The sequence below is a fragment of the Squalius cephalus genome (assembly GCF_949319135.1).
Source record: "Squalius cephalus genome assembly, chromosome: 18".
Classification (NCBI taxonomy): Eukaryota; Metazoa; Chordata; class Actinopteri; order Cypriniformes; family Leuciscidae; genus Squalius; species Squalius cephalus.
In genome coordinates, this window is record NC_137139.1 from 34,442,472 (window position 1) to 34,462,400 (window position 19,929).

The 19,929-nt window shown below is 36.9% G+C and overlaps 2 protein-coding genes across 2 annotated transcripts in view; one reads left to right on the forward strand and one right to left on the reverse strand.

Moving 5' to 3' along the window:
* Positions 1-1,987: 1,987 nt before the first annotated feature.
* On the forward strand, positions 1,988-11,301 carry LOC307145259 (uncharacterized protein). Its single transcript, XM_079848233.1, has 5 exons — positions 1,988-2,336; positions 2,689-2,730; positions 4,821-5,054; positions 8,950-9,111; positions 9,683-11,301. Exons 3-5 carry the CDS (start codon positions 4,910-4,912, stop codon positions 10,705-10,707), a joined length of 1,332 nt encoding a protein of 443 aa, XP_079704359.1. The 5' UTR covers positions 1,988-2,336; positions 2,689-2,730; positions 4,821-4,909; the 3' UTR covers positions 10,708-11,301.
* Positions 11,302-15,624: 4,323 nt separating this feature from the next.
* Positions 15,625-19,929, reverse strand: part of cyp17a2 (cytochrome P450, family 17, subfamily A, polypeptide 2) — a 28,685-nt gene continuing 24,380 nt past the window's right edge. Inside the window, exons 7-9 of the mRNA XM_079850107.1 lie at positions 19,578-19,747; positions 17,896-17,999; positions 15,625-16,044 (exon numbers count right to left, since the gene is read on the reverse strand). Of these exons, the coding sequence (XP_079706233.1) occupies positions 15,800-16,044; positions 17,896-17,999; positions 19,578-19,747 (519 nt within the window). The 3' untranslated portion in view covers positions 15,625-15,799. The remainder of the gene's footprint in view (positions 16,045-17,895; positions 18,000-19,577; positions 19,748-19,929) is intronic.

Genomic DNA, 19,929 nt, shown 5'->3' on the forward strand with positions numbered 1-19,929 from the left:
TACCATTATATGACCCCTTTAAGAAACTCTGATTAACAAACTAGTAAGTAATAGCGCTCAGTTGAATATGGTAGTTCACTATTAGCTAATCAATAACTACTATTTTTTCATACCTCACTGAGAACTACTATACAGGTTCATAATTAACATGAATAATGCATAATGTATAGTATAAGGTAACGGTAACGACTCAGTAATGACTCAAGTGTTAAATAGGAACTAATAATAATTTGGATCAGTATCTAAAGTGAAAAACATGATAACTCCCTAATATTGACTGAAGTCATTGTAAGCTTTTGAATAGTAATTCCTTCCGATGGATTTGGTAACACTTAGTCATTTACTAGTGTGTTCCTATGATCTTCACTTTAGAATAGTGATCCAAATTATTAGTAGTTCCTTTAATTACTAATGGGTAACCGTTACCTTATATTATACATTATGCATTATTAATATTAATTATGAACCAGCATATAGTAATTCTTAGTAGTCTTCAGTGAGGTACTGTGTGAATAATAGTAGTTATTGATTAGCTAATAGTGAACTACCACATTCAACTCAGCGTTATTACTTACTAATTTGTTAATCAGAGTTCATTGTTAGTTGTTACTAAAATGTTAATAGTGCGTTACTCATTTGTTCCTGTGTAGTTATTCATTAATGTAGGAACAATATTATAAAGTGTTACCCATTTTTTGTACAAATATAAGACAAACAAAAACCACTGTCATAGCAGGATGTTTTATAGACTTATGAAAATCAGTTTGTGGCATAAATGCCTAAATTAACTCGTATTGTTGTTCAGACGTACCTGTTACGAAGTGAAGTCTAGCGCAGAGAAGAAGAACACACAAGCACATCACATCTGAAGCCATTGCTCTCCGTCTCTTCTTTCTCTCCGTTCACTCGCTCCGATGGACAGCTGAGAGAAAAAGAGAAGTATTCAAGATACTTGTCTTTACACCACAGTCTCCACTTCCTGAGAAGTTCTGCCTTTTGTTAAAAATAAGTACATACATAGTACATACTTGATAATCTGACCAGATCAAATCAGAAAAGAGTTGGTCCATTATTTTTGTACATGCATCATAATATTGAAAAGCTTTATTGAAATAGACTACCACATAAACTCTGATTTCACAGAACTGTATGGATGCAACTCAAATAAGTGTAATAAACTCATAAAAACAGGTCTGTGTGAGTCCCTCTAGTGGCCAACATCATGGTTTTGTTCTTTTGCAGTGATTATAATACATGCAAAACAGACTCAACAAAATACGTGCAAAAACCATTTCGCTAACATTCTCATTAAGTTATGAAAACGTTCAAATCATCTTTTTGTTGTTGTTATGCCAATGAACATTCCATTTGATCATTCTTCAAACATTATTGGAACGTTACTTTTAAACGTTTTTCTGAACGTTCTAAAACAAGCAACATTTAAAAACCGTTCCATGGATGATGTATACAACGTTTTAAGAACATTTTTAAATGCCAAATAACTGGTTACACTTTATTTTAAGGTGTCATTGTTACAGTGTAATTATATATTTAAGTAGGCTACTGAGTAATATTATTAAACTACATGTATTTACTATAGGATTAGGGTTTGGTTGAGGGTTAGTTGCATGTAATTATGCATAATTTACTGTTATTACTATGGTAAGTACATGTAACATCTAAGGAAACTGTAAAATAAAGTGTTACCAAATAATTGAACGAATGTTCTAGTAACTTTACAAGAAGAATGTTTGTACAGAGAAACTTGCCAGAACGTTGTAGCCAAAGTTCTGATGAACCGTTTCTTGTTTTATAGCTGGAATTATGCAAGATTATACAGAATCATGCTAATTCCTCTCAGTCGCTGTGGATATGCAGTCTTACCTGTATCTTTTTTTACCTATACATATCTATGGTCTTACCATCTTACCAGCTGTTGCTAGGCGAAACCCAGGTGTGCTCTGATTGGTCTGCATCCTGCAGCCTCGAGCCAATCAGCATCAGATCCGATGAACGTTCATGGCATTATATATGTCTGCAGTCTCGCGCCGTCTGTTGCAAAAATGAGATTTTACATTTGAGTGTAACATATGCGTAAGTAGTAAGTGTTTTTGTGCGCTGTTCGTTTTGTCGTTATGATATCCCGGTTCGCTCGTGTGTCGTTTGTGATGTGACGGCTGGAGCTCTCGGTGGAAATGGCGGACGGAGAGAGACAGTCGGTGCAGAACAAGAAAAAATGAGCGAATCAGAAAGAGAAGCGACTTTCATTAAAGGCCGTTTGCTACAATAACACCAGCGACATCGAGCATCACTGATCACTCACCGCGTTTAGTAAGGTTGGTGCATTTATTTATAATCGATAGGGATGTGTGATGATTATTGCTGCAGGTGCATAAAGCATCACTGAGTGTGTGTATTCTGTTACGCTTCTGCCTGGGCCTGTTTAATCTTTTTCATTTGCAAACAATTGTTGCGTTAATGTTTAAAGTTTGATTGCACACATGCACATGCAGAATAACATTTAAACACATTTAATGCATTGCACACATAATACGACACACGCATGCATCTCTCTAGTACAGCTTTTTTAAAACACTGTTTGCGCTTATAATAATTCAGAGGGGAAAAAATACTGTTTATTTCAGCAATGGTTGATTATTATGTTTTTTTCCCCCTTCTCATTTATAGATGATCCTGACAGCATATATGGACACCTGTGTCCTTCACCAGGTAAAGACACTTACAACACCTGTCTGTGAGATATAGATTTGTTTATGTCCTTATTATAAGTCCTCTCATAATGTCCAAAAGTAATTGGCAATTAATTTAGTTTCACATGAGCATATTTTTCTACCCTTACAATTAATCATTATGCAGTTAAAAAAAAAAAAAAAAAAAACATTACTAACATTAAGGGAACATTTTAACATTTTGCAAACGTTATGAGAATGTTACTTTTGAATTTTTTTTTTTTTTTTTTTTTTTTTTAAGCTAGACGAAACTAAAACCGTTCCATTAATAGCGTTTTTGTGAGAACGTATTTAAAGGCCAGATTACTTTGAATGGACACTATTATTGTTACTGGAAGAATTTTGATCGTTCCATTTTAGCATTTTGCAAACATTATGGGAATGTTACTCTGAACATTCTGAAACAAGTAGTAACATTTAAACAAATGTTATGTTGTTGTGGTAAAGTTTTGAGAACATTATTAAAGACCAGATACTTTAAAGGTAGGGTAGGCAATTTTTTTGGGAGCGGCTAGCAATAGCAAGTTAGCTTTGAAAGCATGAGCGCCTCCAAAGCCACGCCTTCTTCAAAACACAGGAACAAAGCGTCACGAGACGAGAGACGGCGTTAAACTAGCTCATGTTTCAAAGCACATAACATTACAATAATAATGAACATAAAGAACTTCAAGAGCACTGACCTGTAGCACCTGATGAATGCAAGGCAGACCGAATGGAATGATTAGACTAACATTTTATGTTCCTCCGCCTTCGACAGATGAATATATATATATATATATATATACATATAAATACATTTAGACCACTTAAAGTCCCCCTGTGGTGAAAATCCAGCTTTTAATGTTGTTTATGTGTCTATGTGGTGTGTTTAATACGCTTTAACACAAACCATGTGTAAATTCATAAGTCGACAGCATTGCTGAGTATTTTCTCCTTAAAACTGCAGTGAACCAAAGACAGTCTCAAAAACACGCTTTGAAATCGCTGGTGTTTCTGACGTCACAAACTACCTTGTAACCAATCAGATCAATGTGTGATCGTCAACCAGTGGATCTCTGAGCTGAGTGAGTGAGTGGAGGCGGGGCTCATTTGCATATTCATAGAACCGTGCATACTTAATGAGGCAAGGGTGTCGAGTTACATTCAAGCTAGTTTAAGGCTATTTTAATTTTATTTGAAAAAAAATTAAATATGTCATTTTTGTGATTAAAGATGAGTTTTAAGGGATACAATTATTGACTAGAGGGGGACTTTAAGAAGAAGTATTTAGATGAAATATCATGAAAACTTGTTTTTGTTTACAATACCATGGCATGCACAAATGAATCGCTCACAATTAGACCAGGAACATTTATGACCCTGGACCACAAATCCAGTCACATGGGTCAATTTTTTGAAATTGAGATTTATAGATCATATGAAAATCTGGAATCTGAGGGTGCAAAAAAATCGAAACATTGAGAAAATCGCCTTCAAAAAGTTTTATGTTCACGATTGTGCTGCATTCACTCACAAAAATAAATGTTTTATATATTTACGGTAGGAAATTTGCTAAATATCTTCATGGAACATGATCTTTACATAATATCCTCATGATTTTTGCCATAAAAGAAAAAAATCTATAATTTTGACCCATACAATGTATTTATTGTTGGCTATTGCCACAAATATACCCGTGCGACTCGTGACTGTTTTTTGTGATCCAGGGTCACACTTATTTAGAAAAAACACACACACACAAAAAAAGATTGTGCTTTCTGTGCACTTGTTTAAAATGGCATTCTCTCTCTTTTAATGTGACAGAAACATCATATTAAATGAGAAAAAAATATAGTGTGGGACTTATAAGTTCTCAAATGAAAAAGGGAAATCATTTCAGAGATGGAAAAAGTATTTAATGAAAACACGTTTTTGTTTACAATCACATGCACTGATGATGAATCCTTCACAATTAGACCAGGAACATTTATCTAGAAAGTACATGTGGTCTATTTTTAGTTCATTCAAAGATTGTGCTTTCTGTGCACTTTTTTAAAGTGGCATTCTCTCGTTTTGATGTGTTGTTGCCAGACTCTGCGGGCTCTGAATGCCCCATAGCAGCAGTTCTGGAGGAAGAGGGGGACCGAGTGTTTCGGTGGCGTCACGCGCTGCTGCAGGGGATGGAGTACCACAGTTCAGGGACCCTGCCTCTCCTGGGGAGCCCGCGCTACTGTCCCGGCACTAACAGCGCCAGCGGATACCTCTGCCAGACCGGACACTGCTGCCAGGAGACCGGCTGCTGCACATACTACTATGAGCTGTGGTGTGAGTCTAACCAGCACACACACACAATTACTGTCAATATTCATCCCAGCTAACAAAAATACTTCATTTTGTTATTTACGAATGTTCTCTGAACAAAAAAATAATCTTGGTTATGCGAACCTTAAAGTCCCCCGTGGTGAAAATCCAGCTTTTAATGTTGTTTATATGTCTTTGTGGTGTTTTTTTTTTAATATGCTTTAAGACAAACCATGTTCAAATTCATAAGTCAACGCATGAACACATACACAATTACGCACACATACACAATTACCGTGAATATTCATCCCAGCTAACAAAAATGGTACTTTTTGTGAGCCATTAAGTTATTTCAGAATGTTCTCTAAACGTTTTTTTTTTTAAATGTTTTTAAAAAAAAGTCCCCCTGTGGTAAAAATCCAAGTATTTTCTAGTTAAAATTACAGAGTATCAAAAACCCGGGTTGATATCGCTGGTGTTTCTGACGTCACAAACTACCTTGTAACCAAGGTAACCAGAGTAGATCTCTGAGCTGCTGTGAGTGAGTGGAGGCGGGGCTAATTTGCATATTCATAGAACTGCGAATACTAAATGAGGCAAGGGTGTCGAGTTACATTCAAGCTATTTTAAGAATTTTTTTCAAGGAAAAACTTTTAAATATGTCATTTCTGTGATCAAAGATGAGTTTTAAGGGATAAAGTTATTGACTACAGGGGGACTTTAAGGGAACATTCCTTTTTATCATGTTGGGAACGTTGCTTTTGAATGTTCCCTGAAAAAATGTTACATGAACATTCAACTAAAACGTTTCAGTTTTTTTTTTTTTTTTTCATAAATGAAGTATAAATATTGTTTTTGTGCTTACTGTAGTATTAGGTTCTATACGGTAGTATTAGAATGCATAGGAAATGTGTCAACATTCTATTTTATCATTCTTCAAACATTATGGGAACGTTACTTTTGAATGTTCTCTGAACGTTCTGAAACTAGTAGTAACATTTAAAAAATATTAGACAAACATGCAACTAAAAGGTTTCAGAAAAAAGGATTCTGTAAATGATGTATAAATAATGTTTTTGTGCTGTTTTGAGAACATTATTAAAGGCCAAATATGAACGTTCCTGGAAGAGCGTTTGTTCAAAACTTTGACAATGTTCCCTGTAAACTGGATTAAAAATGCAAATTATGTCATTTAATCACCCTCATGTCATTCCAAACCCGTATGACTTTCTTTCTTAGAATCTTGCAATCTTGCATGTTGATTCATTTTTGGGTTGAAATGTTCCTGTTAAGAATAAGGTAAAAACTAATATATATCACCATATTTACCCAGTTTATTAATTACAGTATATTAAGACACTTGTTAAGTTTTCTGAGATGTTATGTTTAAATAAGCAAATGAGGCACTATCTAATTAAGTATGCACTCGTTTGCATAAATCTCCATATTATAAATCTGAACATTGGATAAAGCCAGGATCAAATTTCTTTTTTTGATTTTGTTGACATTTTGAGATTGTTGACAAGGTTTTTACTGAGGGGATTTTGAATATCTCTTTTTATCACTGCATAAATCAGAAAATACTGTCAACAGCCCGAAAAAAACTAATTTTTATGTATAAAATGTCATATAAATCAGTGTGAGTGATATATGAACAAACCCCTCAGTAAAAACCTTCAGAATATAGACAGGAATAACACTGTAAATTTTGGTGTTTGTAAGTGCTGCTGAAGTGGAGGACAAACTCTTCAAAGATATGTACTGTAATTGAAATCTACAGATGCAAATAGATAAAGTGCAATAAAACACCTAAATTTGTATTTATGATATTTTCCCCTTTTTACTTTTTGAATTTTACTCTGAAAGAAGACATAGATAGAAGCAAAATAGGCCAAAATGCTTTTTGCATATATTGTCTTGCCCTAAATATACAAACACTGTTAAAATACTGTACAACTGATTACTCATTTCATACAATACAATAGATTCTGTCATCTTTATTAGTCCATTAATCATGTGTAAATGACGATGTGACTTTATCTGCCCCTGTGGATCGCCTACTCACTTGTCAATCAACAATTGTTGGTTTCAAGCAGCTTTTAACAGAAAGCATCTGATTATAAATAACGCACTTAGCTTTAGTTAACGCACTTTCAAAGGTAGACCAAAGAACTGTACAGAGAAAAAGAAATTTGAAAAAAAAAAAACATTAAATAAAAGACCATAATAAAAAATCATCACATCTAAAATGACAAACTTATTCAAATAGTCTTAAGTCTGCTTTCAAAAACATGAATAGATTCAGCATTTAGAAAAGCCAAACAAAGCCTACAGTGCGTGCACAAAACATCACGGAATATATTCAGGTTTGTGTGACGATATATGACTGAATGAATGATTAGCATTCTGCATAAATAGTTGTTTTCATCCACCAAATGTTATGTACATTTTGGGATATTTGCATTAAAAAAAAAAGAAAAAAGTTTTTTTTTTTACAATGTATGGAAAATGTAGGAAAAAAGAGGCCAATTTTTAGCAGCTTCTAATTTTATTACACATATTTGATAATTTCCCAGGAAGTGACAATTTTGTTCTCTTGAACAAATGGGATGCAAATGTTGCTTTATTCGCAACATTGAATGGAAACGTAGCTAGTGAGGCCTTTATTCTTTAAAGAAGGAGTTGACTTTAAAATGAAAATTAGCCTATGATTTACTCACCCTCAAGTTATCTTAGGTGTATATGACATTCTTCTTTCAGACGAATACAATCGGAGTTATATTAAAACATGTCCTGGCTCTTCCAAGCTTTATAATGGCAGTTGATTGCAACCAACAGTTTGAAGCTCATAAAAGTGCATCTATCCATCATAAAAGTGCATCTATCCATGATAAAGTGCATCTATCCATCATAAAAGTGCATCTATCCATCATAAAAGTGCATCTATCCATGATAAAAGTGCATCTATCCATGATTAAAGTTCATCTATCCATCATAAAAGTGCATCTATCCATCATAAAAGTGCATCTGTCCATCATAAAAGTGCATCTATTCATGATTAAAGTTCATCTATCCATCATAAAAGTGCATCTATTCATCATAAAAGTGCATCTATCCATTATAAAAGTACATCTATCCATCATAAAAGTGCATCTATCCATCATAAAAGTTCATCTATCCATCAAAAGTGCATCTATCCATCATAAAAGTGCATCTATCCATCATAAAAGTGCATCTGTCCATCATAAAAGTGCATCTATCCATGATAAAAGTGCATCTATCATGATAAAAGTTAATCTATCCATCATAAAAGCGCATATATTCATGATAAAAGTGCATCTATCCATCATAAAAGTGCATCTATCCATGACAAAAGTGCTCCACACTGCTCCGGGGGTTTAATAAAGGCTTTCTGATGCAAAGCAATGAGTTTGAGTAAGAAAAATATTCATATTTAAAAGTTTATAAAGTGAAATAACTAGCTTCCGTCCAAACGAACATACACAGTCTACTTACGACCTAATACACAACTTACGGACGCTAGTTATTTTACTTTATGAAATTTTAAATATGAATATTTGGTTACACTTTGTTTTAAGGTGTCATTGTTACAGTGTAATTATATATTTAATTACTGAGTAATATTAATTAACTACATGTACTTACTGTAGGGTTAGGGTAGGATTAGGGTTTGGTTGAGGGTTAGTTGCATGTAATTATGCATAATTTACTGTTATTACTATGGTACTGTAAGTACATGTAACATATGTAACAAGGACACTAAAATAAAGTGTTACCGAATGTTTTTCTTACACAAACTCATCGCTTTGCTTCAGAAGGCCTTAAAATGTTCAATTACCCCATGATTCACTCACCATCTAGCGAACTGCTCCTTTAAGGATTGTTGCTTGTGTTTCAGGGTTTTGGCTGCTGTGGAGTGTGCTAATCCTGTTCAGCTGTTGCTGTGCGTATCGTCACCGGCAGGCGAAGCAGCGAGTCCAACAGCAGCAGAGACAGAGAGAGATCAACCTCATGGCCTATCATGGGGCGTGCAGTTACCCGTCCTCCATGTTTGACCTCAGTAAGAACTCAAAAAATGCTTTTCTTACTTAGTATTTTTGTCTTGTTTCCAGTCCAAATATCTAAAAATTCTTAAATCAAGATGCATTTACTAGATGAGTATTAAGATATTAAGTCTTGTTTTCTGGGGGAATAAATAAAAATTAAGTGAGTTTTTGCTTAAAACAAGCTAAATTATCTGCCAATGGGGTCAGAAAAATAATGTTGTTTCTGTTTGTAAGATTATTTGTTTGAATGGATGAAAATTATTGGATTTTCAGGTGAGATTCTCAATTAATTCAGTTAACCCTGAGCCCTGAGGTAAAGTGTTCAGACTGCAGACTCAGCAACGATTGTATTTAATTGTACAGTACAGTCATAACATAACAATAACATCTTAATTTCATAATGTCCTTAAACATAGCAATATTGCTGGCCATAAACTGAGAAAGTGTGCGTCTGGTGTGTGATACCCCGAGATGTTCTAGACACGACGCTGCGCTTCTCGTCCGGTGTGCGACCCCTTTAAGAGTCTAAATGAAAACGTGCACAAAGGTAAATGAAGTATATTAATCTTGAGTTCTCATTGGCAGGTTTCCTCGCCTCACTTAAACTGCCATCCTATGAGGAAGTAGCAGCCCAGCCCAGCACACCCCCCCCTCCCTACAGCTCCGTGGCCTACCCACGAGGCTCCGCCCACCCGGGCCCGAGTCACATGATGTCATCCCAGAGCTCCGACAACTACACCAGCTGCTCATGTGACTCCTGCTGTCCGTCATCACCCTGTAGCTCCTCCCCCTCGTCAGCCCAACTCACGGATGAGACCGACACAAGCCACGCCTCCACGCCCTCCCTCAGCGAGTCTGGCCACGCCCACGCCGCAGTCATGCACAACGAGAGCGTTCCATTTAATGAAAGTGGCCAATCACCTATCGAGGTCGTGCAGGCGGAGCTTCCATGTCCCAAGGGGGCGGGGCTTCCATGCTCCGCCCCCTTGGATTGCAATGGGAACACGAAACCGGTGAAGAACCTCAACACTAGTAGCACAGATAACGTTACTGACATATTAGACGCATCCCAAACCATTAATACTAACAACATCTGTGATGCAAACAATACTAACAGCCCGACGTCGAAGAATATCACCAGCGTTTCGATCTCGTCCTCTTCGTCTCTGCACCTGTTCTCGATCTCTGATCCGCTTGGCGTTCGTCCCGAGCAGAAGAGGGAGGAGCCTGTAGCTCCGCCCCCTCAGTCTCCGCCCAGATCCGCTCTGTTTTCTCCCGGCGTCGAACCCGAGCGCCGTGACTCCGCCGTGAGCGACCTGGACGTCGACCAAACGCACTTCCAGCAGCGACGGCTGACTGGCGACTCTGGCATCGAGGTTTGCCGTTGCCGGGTGGAACCTGAAGAAGAGGATGACGAGGAGGAGGAAGAAGGAGGACACTTACCGGCAGAGTCGGCCATTGGGACGGATGACACTCTTCTTCATGATAGTCCAGATTGTTCGGCCAGAGCCAGACAGATGCCAGACGACGGGGGCGGGAAAGAGGCGTGGCCTGTCTCATCTGTGACTCCGCCCACTGATACGGTCGTCATTGCAATGGAAACCGACTGACCTAGTGCATAAATGAGTGTGAGACTGTAGATCTTAAAATCAGTGACGCTCTGTGAGAGCAACTGTACAGACTGACATTAGAAGCTAACGCATTAAATCTGTGGTCTTAGGGTCACACACTACCGTAAACTTCAGAATAACTAAGATCAAATCAGCAACAAAATAAATCATGTGACACTGAAGACTGGAGTAATGATGCTAAAAATTCAGCTTTGATCACAGGAATAAATTACAATTCACTATATATTCAAACAGCTGATTTAATTTGTAAAAATATTTCACAATTTTTACTGGTTTTTCTTTTTTTTTTGGATCAAATACTGCAGCCTTGGTGAGCAGAAGAGACTTCTCAAAAACATTTATGAATCTTAATTATTCCTCCCTTTTGACCGGTAGTGTGTCTGTTTCTGTTGACAGATACACTAGATCAGAGATGCCCAAAGTTGGCCTGTGATGACCTTTGATTTGGCCCATCATGCAATGGAGGAAAAAACATGCCATCGAAGCATAATTTCATTCCTAATTTATGCATTAAAATGTTTAATATAACCTATAATGCAACACTTTTGTTTGATTTTTGGCCATTCGTAGTGACCTCGCCTTGTGACCTGAAGACACACCTTAAAGAGTGGACAATGTTCTGACTGGACCAGCGGAACGGACCCTTAAAACGCTCCTCTTCTTTCCTACTCTCTCTCTTGACAGTCCGGCTGCTGCTTTTGCTCATTAGTTTTTGAAAAGAACACCGACAGTTGTGCTAAAACAACATACACAAACACCTTCCCATGGAATTGTGGGTAATGCAGAACACGTGCGCGTCATTACCTGAAGGAACCGTTTCTCCAGAACACCAGCTTGGCCAAAACAGATGCTGCATCGCAAACCACTGACAAAGAATCAAGACGACACCTCAGGACATGACTTTTGCTTCGGTTCTCCATTTATTGTGCTTTTTTAATAACATTTGTTTACGTCTTTATGTCAGACATTGAAACGACATTGTTCATTTACGACGCGCAGGCGGGTGAATCTCACGAAGATCACATTTCATGCCGTAATCAAATGATAGAAATAAGAAATTATATTTTGCATTAAGAAAACACCCCATTTTTAGGACCTTAACAATTAAGCACATTTAACCGTTACTGTCATGTGAAAAAATAATATTTGCAATGTATAATATCGGTACGTCATGACAGTATTTGTTCTAATATATAGATTCAAATTTAAAAAGTCATTGTAATAATAATGAATATCTATTGAGAATAATGAAAATGAAAGAAAACACAATAATAATCACGATAATGACCATTCAGAGAAGAAAATGTGATTAAATATCATGAAAAAAATTAGATACTAAAAATGTAACTATACACATTTTTATTATTTAATTTTTAGATATATATAATTACACTGTGTATATATATATATATATATATATATATATATATACAAATTTACAAAATAACATTTAACTTTTACTGTACATGATTCTAACTTTTTTATTTCACGTTTTCGTGAGATTCATTCAGCCTAAAGACAGAATTTGTTGAATCCATCATACATAGATATATATATATGGAAATAGATCTAATTATACATAAGAATAAATCTAGTAGCTTCAGATGAATATATAAGCTCGATATGAAATGATCTCTATTTTGTACGCATGCTGATCGGAGTGTTTGGTGTGCTGCTGTTCAATGTTGTCAGAGGGGTTCTGTGTTCCATCTTAGAATATTGACAGTGTTACCAGCATCACTGTTGCGTTACCATGGCGTTACTATGACGACCCACTCTAGTGTGAGCAATAGAGTGTGTTCGACGTTGATGTGCGGCGCTGTGAACGGTGTAATTCAAACATTTAAAGACTAAACGCTTTACTGAAACCACACAATTAGCAGCCTGTCTTTGTAATCTCTGTTTGCCCAGTGAGTGTGTGTGTGTGTGTGTGTGTGTGTGTGTGTGTGTGTGTGTGTGTGTGTGTGTGTGTGTGTGAGACAGAGACTGATTGTAAATGGTGTTTTATGAATCACTGGTGCTTTAAAGAGAACTGATGAATTGTGATTGATTAAATTAAATGGAATTAATCATTTTGTTTTATTTAATCCATTCGTTAAAAACCATGCACAGAACAGAAACCTTTGACCTACTTCTTGCACAAGGTCAAATATATATATATACACACACACACACACACACACACACACACAGTGTATTTATATTATTTTAATTAAATGAATGTAGGCTATATTTTAGTTTGATAATGTTCAATTTAGATTTGATCTCTTTTTAAAGAAGACAACGCTTGGCAAATTATTGCCGAAGTGAAAAAAGGTTTTAAAAAGTGAACTTAAAAAGTTTTTGGTCATGAAAAATGCACAATAATTCTGGTTTTATTTTTATATGAAACATTTATTTTCCAAAACATGTTTTACTCTAGAACTGAGTTAATCAAAGCCATAAATCTAAACAAGCTGTGCTCCAAATTTGAGGTTGGTATTTCAGAAAATGAGCTTTCAGTGAGATTGTGTTCGGCTGCAGTACCAAACGCTTCCACTAGAGGAAACTCGTCTCTCATTCATTTACAATGCGCTCATTTCTGACCGCGAGAAGCACAAGTGTTTTCTGGACCATTTAACCTTTTCGAAGCATGTCCATGATTTTTTTATGTTCAGATTTCAAGTGCCAAAACCTTTACCAAGTTTCATACCATTCCAATGAAGTAAAAAACTCAAAAGGTAAAATTGTTGGAAGAAAAATGGTTTCTGTTTGAGAGATCAATGGTATGTTTATAATAGCATACTAGCATACTATACTGAAATATATATGTGTACAGGTAGTGTTCGATACACAGGCTTTGCACTTTTATGATGGACAGATGCACTTTTATGATGGATAGATGCACTTTTATGATGGACAGATGCACTTTTATGATGGATAGATGCACTTTTATGATGGACAGATGCACTTGTATGATGATGGATGCACTTTTATGATGGATAGATGCACTTTTATGATGGATAGATGCACTTATGATGGACAGATGCACTTTTATGATGGATAGATGCACTTTTATGATGGATAGATGCACTTATGATGGACAGATGCACTTGTATGATGATGGATGCACTTTTATGATGGATAGATGCACTTGTATGATGGATAGATGCACTTATGATGGACAGATGCACTTTTATGATGGATAGATGCACTTTTATGATGGATAGATGCACTTATGATGGACAGATGCACTTGTATGATGATGGATGCACTTTTATGATGGATAGATGCACTTGTATGATGGATAGATGCACTTATGATGGACAGATGCACTTTTATGATGGATAGATGCACTTTTATGATGGATAGATGCACTTATGATGGACAGATGCACTTTTATGATGGATAGATGCACTTTTATGATGGATAGATGCACTTATGATGGACAGATGCACTTTTATGATGGATAGATGCACTTTTATGATGGATAGATGCACTTGTATGATGGATAGATGCACTTGTATGATGGATAGATGCACTTTTATGATGATAGATGCACTTTTATGATGGATAGATGCACTTTTATGATGGATAGATGCACTTTTATGATGGATAGATGCACTTGTATGATGGATAGATGCACTTTTATGATGGATAGATGCACTTTTATGATGGATAGATGCACATCATGGGTAGATGCACTTTTATGATGGATGGATGGATGGATGGATGCACTTTTATGATGGATAGATGCACTTTTATGATGGATGGATGCACTTTTATGATGGATAGATGCACATCATGGGTAGATGCACTTTTATGATGGATGGATGGATGGATGCACTTTTATGATGGATAGATGCACTTTTATGATGGATAGATGCACTTTTATGATGGATTGATGCACTTTTATCATGGATAGATGCACTTTTATGATGGATAGATGCACTTTTATGATGGATTGATGCACTTTTATCATGGATAGATGCACTTTTATGATGTATAGATGCACTTTCATGATGGATAGATGCACTTTTATGATGGATAGATGCACTTATGAATAGATGCACTTTTATGATGATAGATGCACTTTTATGATGGATGGATGCACTTTTATGATGGATAGATGCACTTTTATGATGGATAGATGCACTTTTATGATGGACAGATGCACTTTTATGATGGATAGATGCACTTTTATAATGGATAGATGCACTTTTATGATGTATAGATGCACTTGTATGATGGATAGATGCACTTTTATGATGGATAGATGCACTTTTATGATGGATAGATGCACTTATCATGGGTAGATGCACTTTTATGATGGATGGATGGATGCACTTTTATGATGGATGGATGGATGCACTTTTATGATGGATAGATGCACTTTTATGATGGATTGATGCACTTTTATCATGGATAGATGCACTTTTATGATGGATAGATGCACTTTTATGATGGATAGATGCACTTATCATGGATAGATGCACTTTTATGATGGATGGATGCACTTTTATGATGGATGGATGCACTTTTATGATGGATAGATCCACTTTTATGATGGACAGATGCACTTTTATGATGGACAGATGCACTTTTATGATGGATAGATGCACTTTTATGATGGATAGATGCACTTTTATGATGGATGCACTTATGATGTATAGATGCACTTTTATGATGGATAGATGCACTTTCATGATGCATAGATGCACTTTTATGATAGATAGATGCACTTTTTTCATGGATAGATGCACTTTTATGATGGACAGATGCACTTATGATGGATAGATGCACTTTTATGATGGATAGATGCACTTTTTCATGGATAAATGCACTTTCATGATGGATAGATGCATTTAATGGACTTCAAAACAGAAACAGTCATAAAGCTTGGAAAAGCAAGGACATTTTTTAATATAACTCAGATTGTATTCGTCTGAAAGAAGAATGTCATATACACTAGGATGACTTGAGGGAGAGTAAATCATGGGCTAATTTTCATTTTTGGGTGAATTAACCCTTTAAATGATGAATGACTCAGTGCTGCCACCTGGTGTCTAACAGAGGGAACTGCAGTTCGGGGTCAGTGTCGCGGTGTGACTCGAACAGTGTAGCGCTGAGGTTGAAGCACGACTCCGAATCGGCCCGTCAGGTCTGGTAATGAAGCTCCTGATGGGACACTGAAGTCGAAGCGCTGTAGAAGGCGACTGACGAACAGAAACATCTCTATCCTGGCCAGAGATTCTCCCACACACACGCGAGGACCGGCGCCGAACGGGAGAAAATTGGCAGGAGTCGTTCTTTTCCCTGAGTCGTCGAGGAATCGTTCTGTGAAGGGTTCAGAAATCAACATATACAGCTGAAACTACAGTGAAAGTGTTGAGAAAACTGAGACTTAAAGGACAAGTTCGGTATTTTACACTTAAAGCCCTGTTTACAGATCATTTCTGATGAAATAGAACGGTTAAAATTAAAATTTGGACAGATGCTGCTGTCCCGAGAATTTTAGGTTTCTTTCGCGTTCCCCAAAACCTCCAGAATGGGTGTATAGGTGCACTGGAACAATCCTTCCTAATACGCATTAAACTTTCGTTTACAAAGACGTGAAACTGACCGAGTGGTCAGGGGTGTTCACTGATATGCTCACACAAAAATCGCTGCAAAATATGCTTTCCAACAGGTTTTATCGTAGTTTTTGTCTCCTCCATTGACTTGTATTGGATGTGCTGTGAGGTACGGTATTACTCCGCGCCGGAAACTGAAATGGGGTTGTTTTCTTCTTCTTCTTCTTCTTGTGTTTTTTTTTTACGGCGGATCGCAAACTGAAATGCCAGTGGTTTGCTTGCAAAGGTGCTTTATCGCCACCAACTGGGCTGGAGTGTCTATTATTCAAGCTCTCAACGGAAGAATGTACGGGTGTGAGGCGTTTGGAAAAATAGGTCCACAGTTTTACAACGAATGGTAAAACACCTGTTGGAAAGCATCTTTTGCAGCGATGTTTGTGTGAGCATATCAGTGGACACCCCTGACCACTCGGTGAGTTTCACGTCTTTGTAAACGAAAGTTTAATGCGTATTAGGAAGGATTGTTCAAGTGCACCTATACACCCATTCTGGAGGTTTTGGGGAACGCGAAAGAAACCTAAAATTCTCGGGACAGCAGCATCTGTCCAAATTTTAATTTTAACCGTTCTATTTCATCAGAAACGATCTGTAAACAGGGCTTTAAGTGTAAAATACCAAACTTGTCCTTTAATAATTATTTTTTTTATGAATTCTGTTTAAATTGTTACATTAAATTTAGTAATTGAAATGTAATTCATTGTAATCATGAAACTCATACAGTTTAATAATTTATTGAATTTATTGATTTTTTTTATCCAAAATTCCAATATATTTCTCTCAAATTCCTTTTTTTTCCCCCTTGATTACAGATTTGTGCATTTTAATTACATTTGTACAAATCAAAAAAACATGTCTAATTAATTGAAATCATGAGATGTACATTTTTTTTTTTTTTTAATTAAAGTAAAAAAAAAATATATATATTTTAGGGCCCTAATAATAAAACTATAATTTTGAAATGAATGAAATTATAATAATTAAAATCATGTAATTAATTAAAATCATGAAACTCATACAATTTATCAGCAATTTATTGAAAGTTAAATTAAAAATTAACCAAAATTCCATTATATTTCTCCCAAATTCCATGTTTTTCAAGATTTATGTATTTCAATTACACTTGTATTAATCAAAAAGCATGTCTAATTAATTGAAATCATGAGACATCAAATTTTATTAAATTCTATTAAGTTATGTTTATGAAATTGGTTTTATTTTTTCCCAAATTCCATTTTTTCATTTTTCTGGATTCCGTTTCAATGGTTTAATTCATTTTTAGTCATAAAAAAAAAACATGTCAAAACAACTGAATTCATAAAACATTAACAATTAAATCATTAAATATTTTTTACAACAGGGCCCTGTGAAGGGTTTTTTTTTTTCAGAAATTCTGTGTTTTCTGATTTAATGCAAATATATTATCAAAAATAATCAATTTATTAATTATTAGTATTAGTTTGAGTAGTACACTCTACAGTACAACAGTAATATATTTCTGTCATAATTTCTTCAAGTTAAACCAAACTTTTATTTTGGCGGGTTGTAGTTTTCTCACCTGGTCTGAATCTGTCAGGTTCGTCCCAGTGTTTGGGGTCATGATGGATCGCCCACATGTTCACCAAAACCCGGGTTCCTTTGGGAACTGTGTGCCCCCCCAAACTGCAGAAGAGAGGCATTATGGGATATCAAACATCTCTCATCAGCATCAGTATGACCAACTCACTCCATCTCAAATGTGCCTACACGAAGACAACTGTATAGACAGTATATATATATATATATATACACTCACCTAAAGGATTATTAGGAACACCTGTTCAATTTCTCATTAATGCAATTATCTAATCAACCAATCACATGGCAGTTGCTTCAATGCATTTAGGGGTGTGGTCCTGGTCAAGACAATCTCCTGAACTCCAAACTGAATGTCAGAATGGGAAAGAAAGGTGATTTAAGCAATTTTGAGCGTGGCATGGTTGTTGGTGCCAGACGGGCCGGTCTGAGTATTTCACAATCTGCTCAGTTACTGGGATTTTCACGCACAACCATTTCTAGGGTTTACAAAGAATGGTGTGAAAAGGGAAAAACATCCAGTATGCGGCAGTCCTGTGGGCGAAAATGCCTTGTTGATGCTAGAGGTCAGAGGAGAATGGGCCGACTGATTCAAGCTGATAGAAGAGCAACTTTGACTGAAATAACCACTCGTTACAACCGAGGTATGCAGCAAAGCATTTGTGAAGCCACAACACACACAACCTTGAGGCGGATGGGCTACAACAGCAGAAGACCCCACCGGGTACCACTCATCTCCACTACAAATAGGAAAAGGAGGCTACAATTTGCACAAGCTCACCAAAATTGGACAGTTGAAGACTGGAAAAATGTTGCCTGGTCTGATGAGTCTCGATTTCTGTTGAGACATTCAGATGGTAGAGTCAGAATTTGGCGTAAACAGAATGAGAACATGGATCCATCATGCCTTGTTACCACTGTGCAGGCTGGTGGTGGTGGTGTAATGGTGTGGGGGATGTTTTCTTGGCACACTTTAGGCCCCTTAGTGCCAATTGGGCATCGTTTAAATGCCACGGCCTACCTGAGCATTGTTTCTGACCATGTCCATCCCTTTATGACCACCATGTACCCATCCTCTGATGGCTACTTCCAGCAGGATAATGCACCATGTCACAAAGCTCGAATCATTTCAAATTGGTTTCTTGAACATGACAATGAGTTCACTGTACTAAAATGGCCCCCACAGTCACCAGATCTCAACCCAATAGAGCATCTTTGGGATGTGGTGGAACGGGAGCTTCGTGCCCTGGATGTGCATCCCACAAATCTCCATCAACTGCAAGATGCTATCCTATCAATATGGGCCAACATTTCTAAAGAATGCTTTCAGCACCTTGTTGAATCAATGCCACGTAGAGTTAAGGCAGTTCTGAAGGCGAAAGGGGGTCAAACACAGTATTAGTATGGTGTTCCTAATAATCCTTTAGGTGAGTGTATATATATACATATATATAAGACTAAAAGTCTTTTACTTGCTAAAAAAGTCTAATGTAAATCATTTAAGAAGTTTTGCACCACCGAAACATTTCACTGCATGAGCAACGACAAAACCCTGGATCTAACATTCTAATTGTGATGTCTCTCCGTCGCCATGGTAACCAGCAGGGTTGACTCCGCCATTGCCATGGTAACCAGCAGGGTTGACTCCGGTATTGCCATGGTTACCTGGTGTCCTGCATGGCGACGTGTGGGATGAGGATGGGGCTGACGGGTCGGATACGCATCACTTCACACAGGACAGCGTCCAGGAACGGGAGACTCGACCGATCGCTGAGAGACGGAGGACGATCCCGACCCACACACTCATCCAGCTCAGCGTGAACACGATCCTGCACCTGCAGCACAGTGTGTGTGTGAGAGAGAGAGAGTGTGTGAGAGTGTGTGTGTGTGTGTGGTGCAGTAGGAACGCTATAGTCCACAGTAGTGTAGTGTGTGTGTGTGTGTGTGTGTGTGTGTGTGTGTGTGGTGCAGTAGGAACGCTATAGTCCACAGTAGTGTAGTGTGTGTGTGTGTGTGT

Bases quoted from the DNA above. Each gene is read 5' to 3' on its own strand.
- LOC307145259 (XM_079848233.1), top strand. From the start codon at position 4,910: ATGGAGTACCACAGTTCAGGGACCCTGCCTCTCCTGGGGAGCCCGCGC. The intron at 5,055-8,949 runs GTGAGTCTAACC...CTTGTGTTTCAG, and splicing joins ATACTACTATGAGCTGTGGT to GGTTTTGGCTGCTGTGGAGT. The intron at 9,112-9,682 runs GTAAGAACTCAA...TCTCATTGGCAG, and splicing joins GTCCTCCATGTTTGACCTCA to GTTTCCTCGCCTCACTTAAA.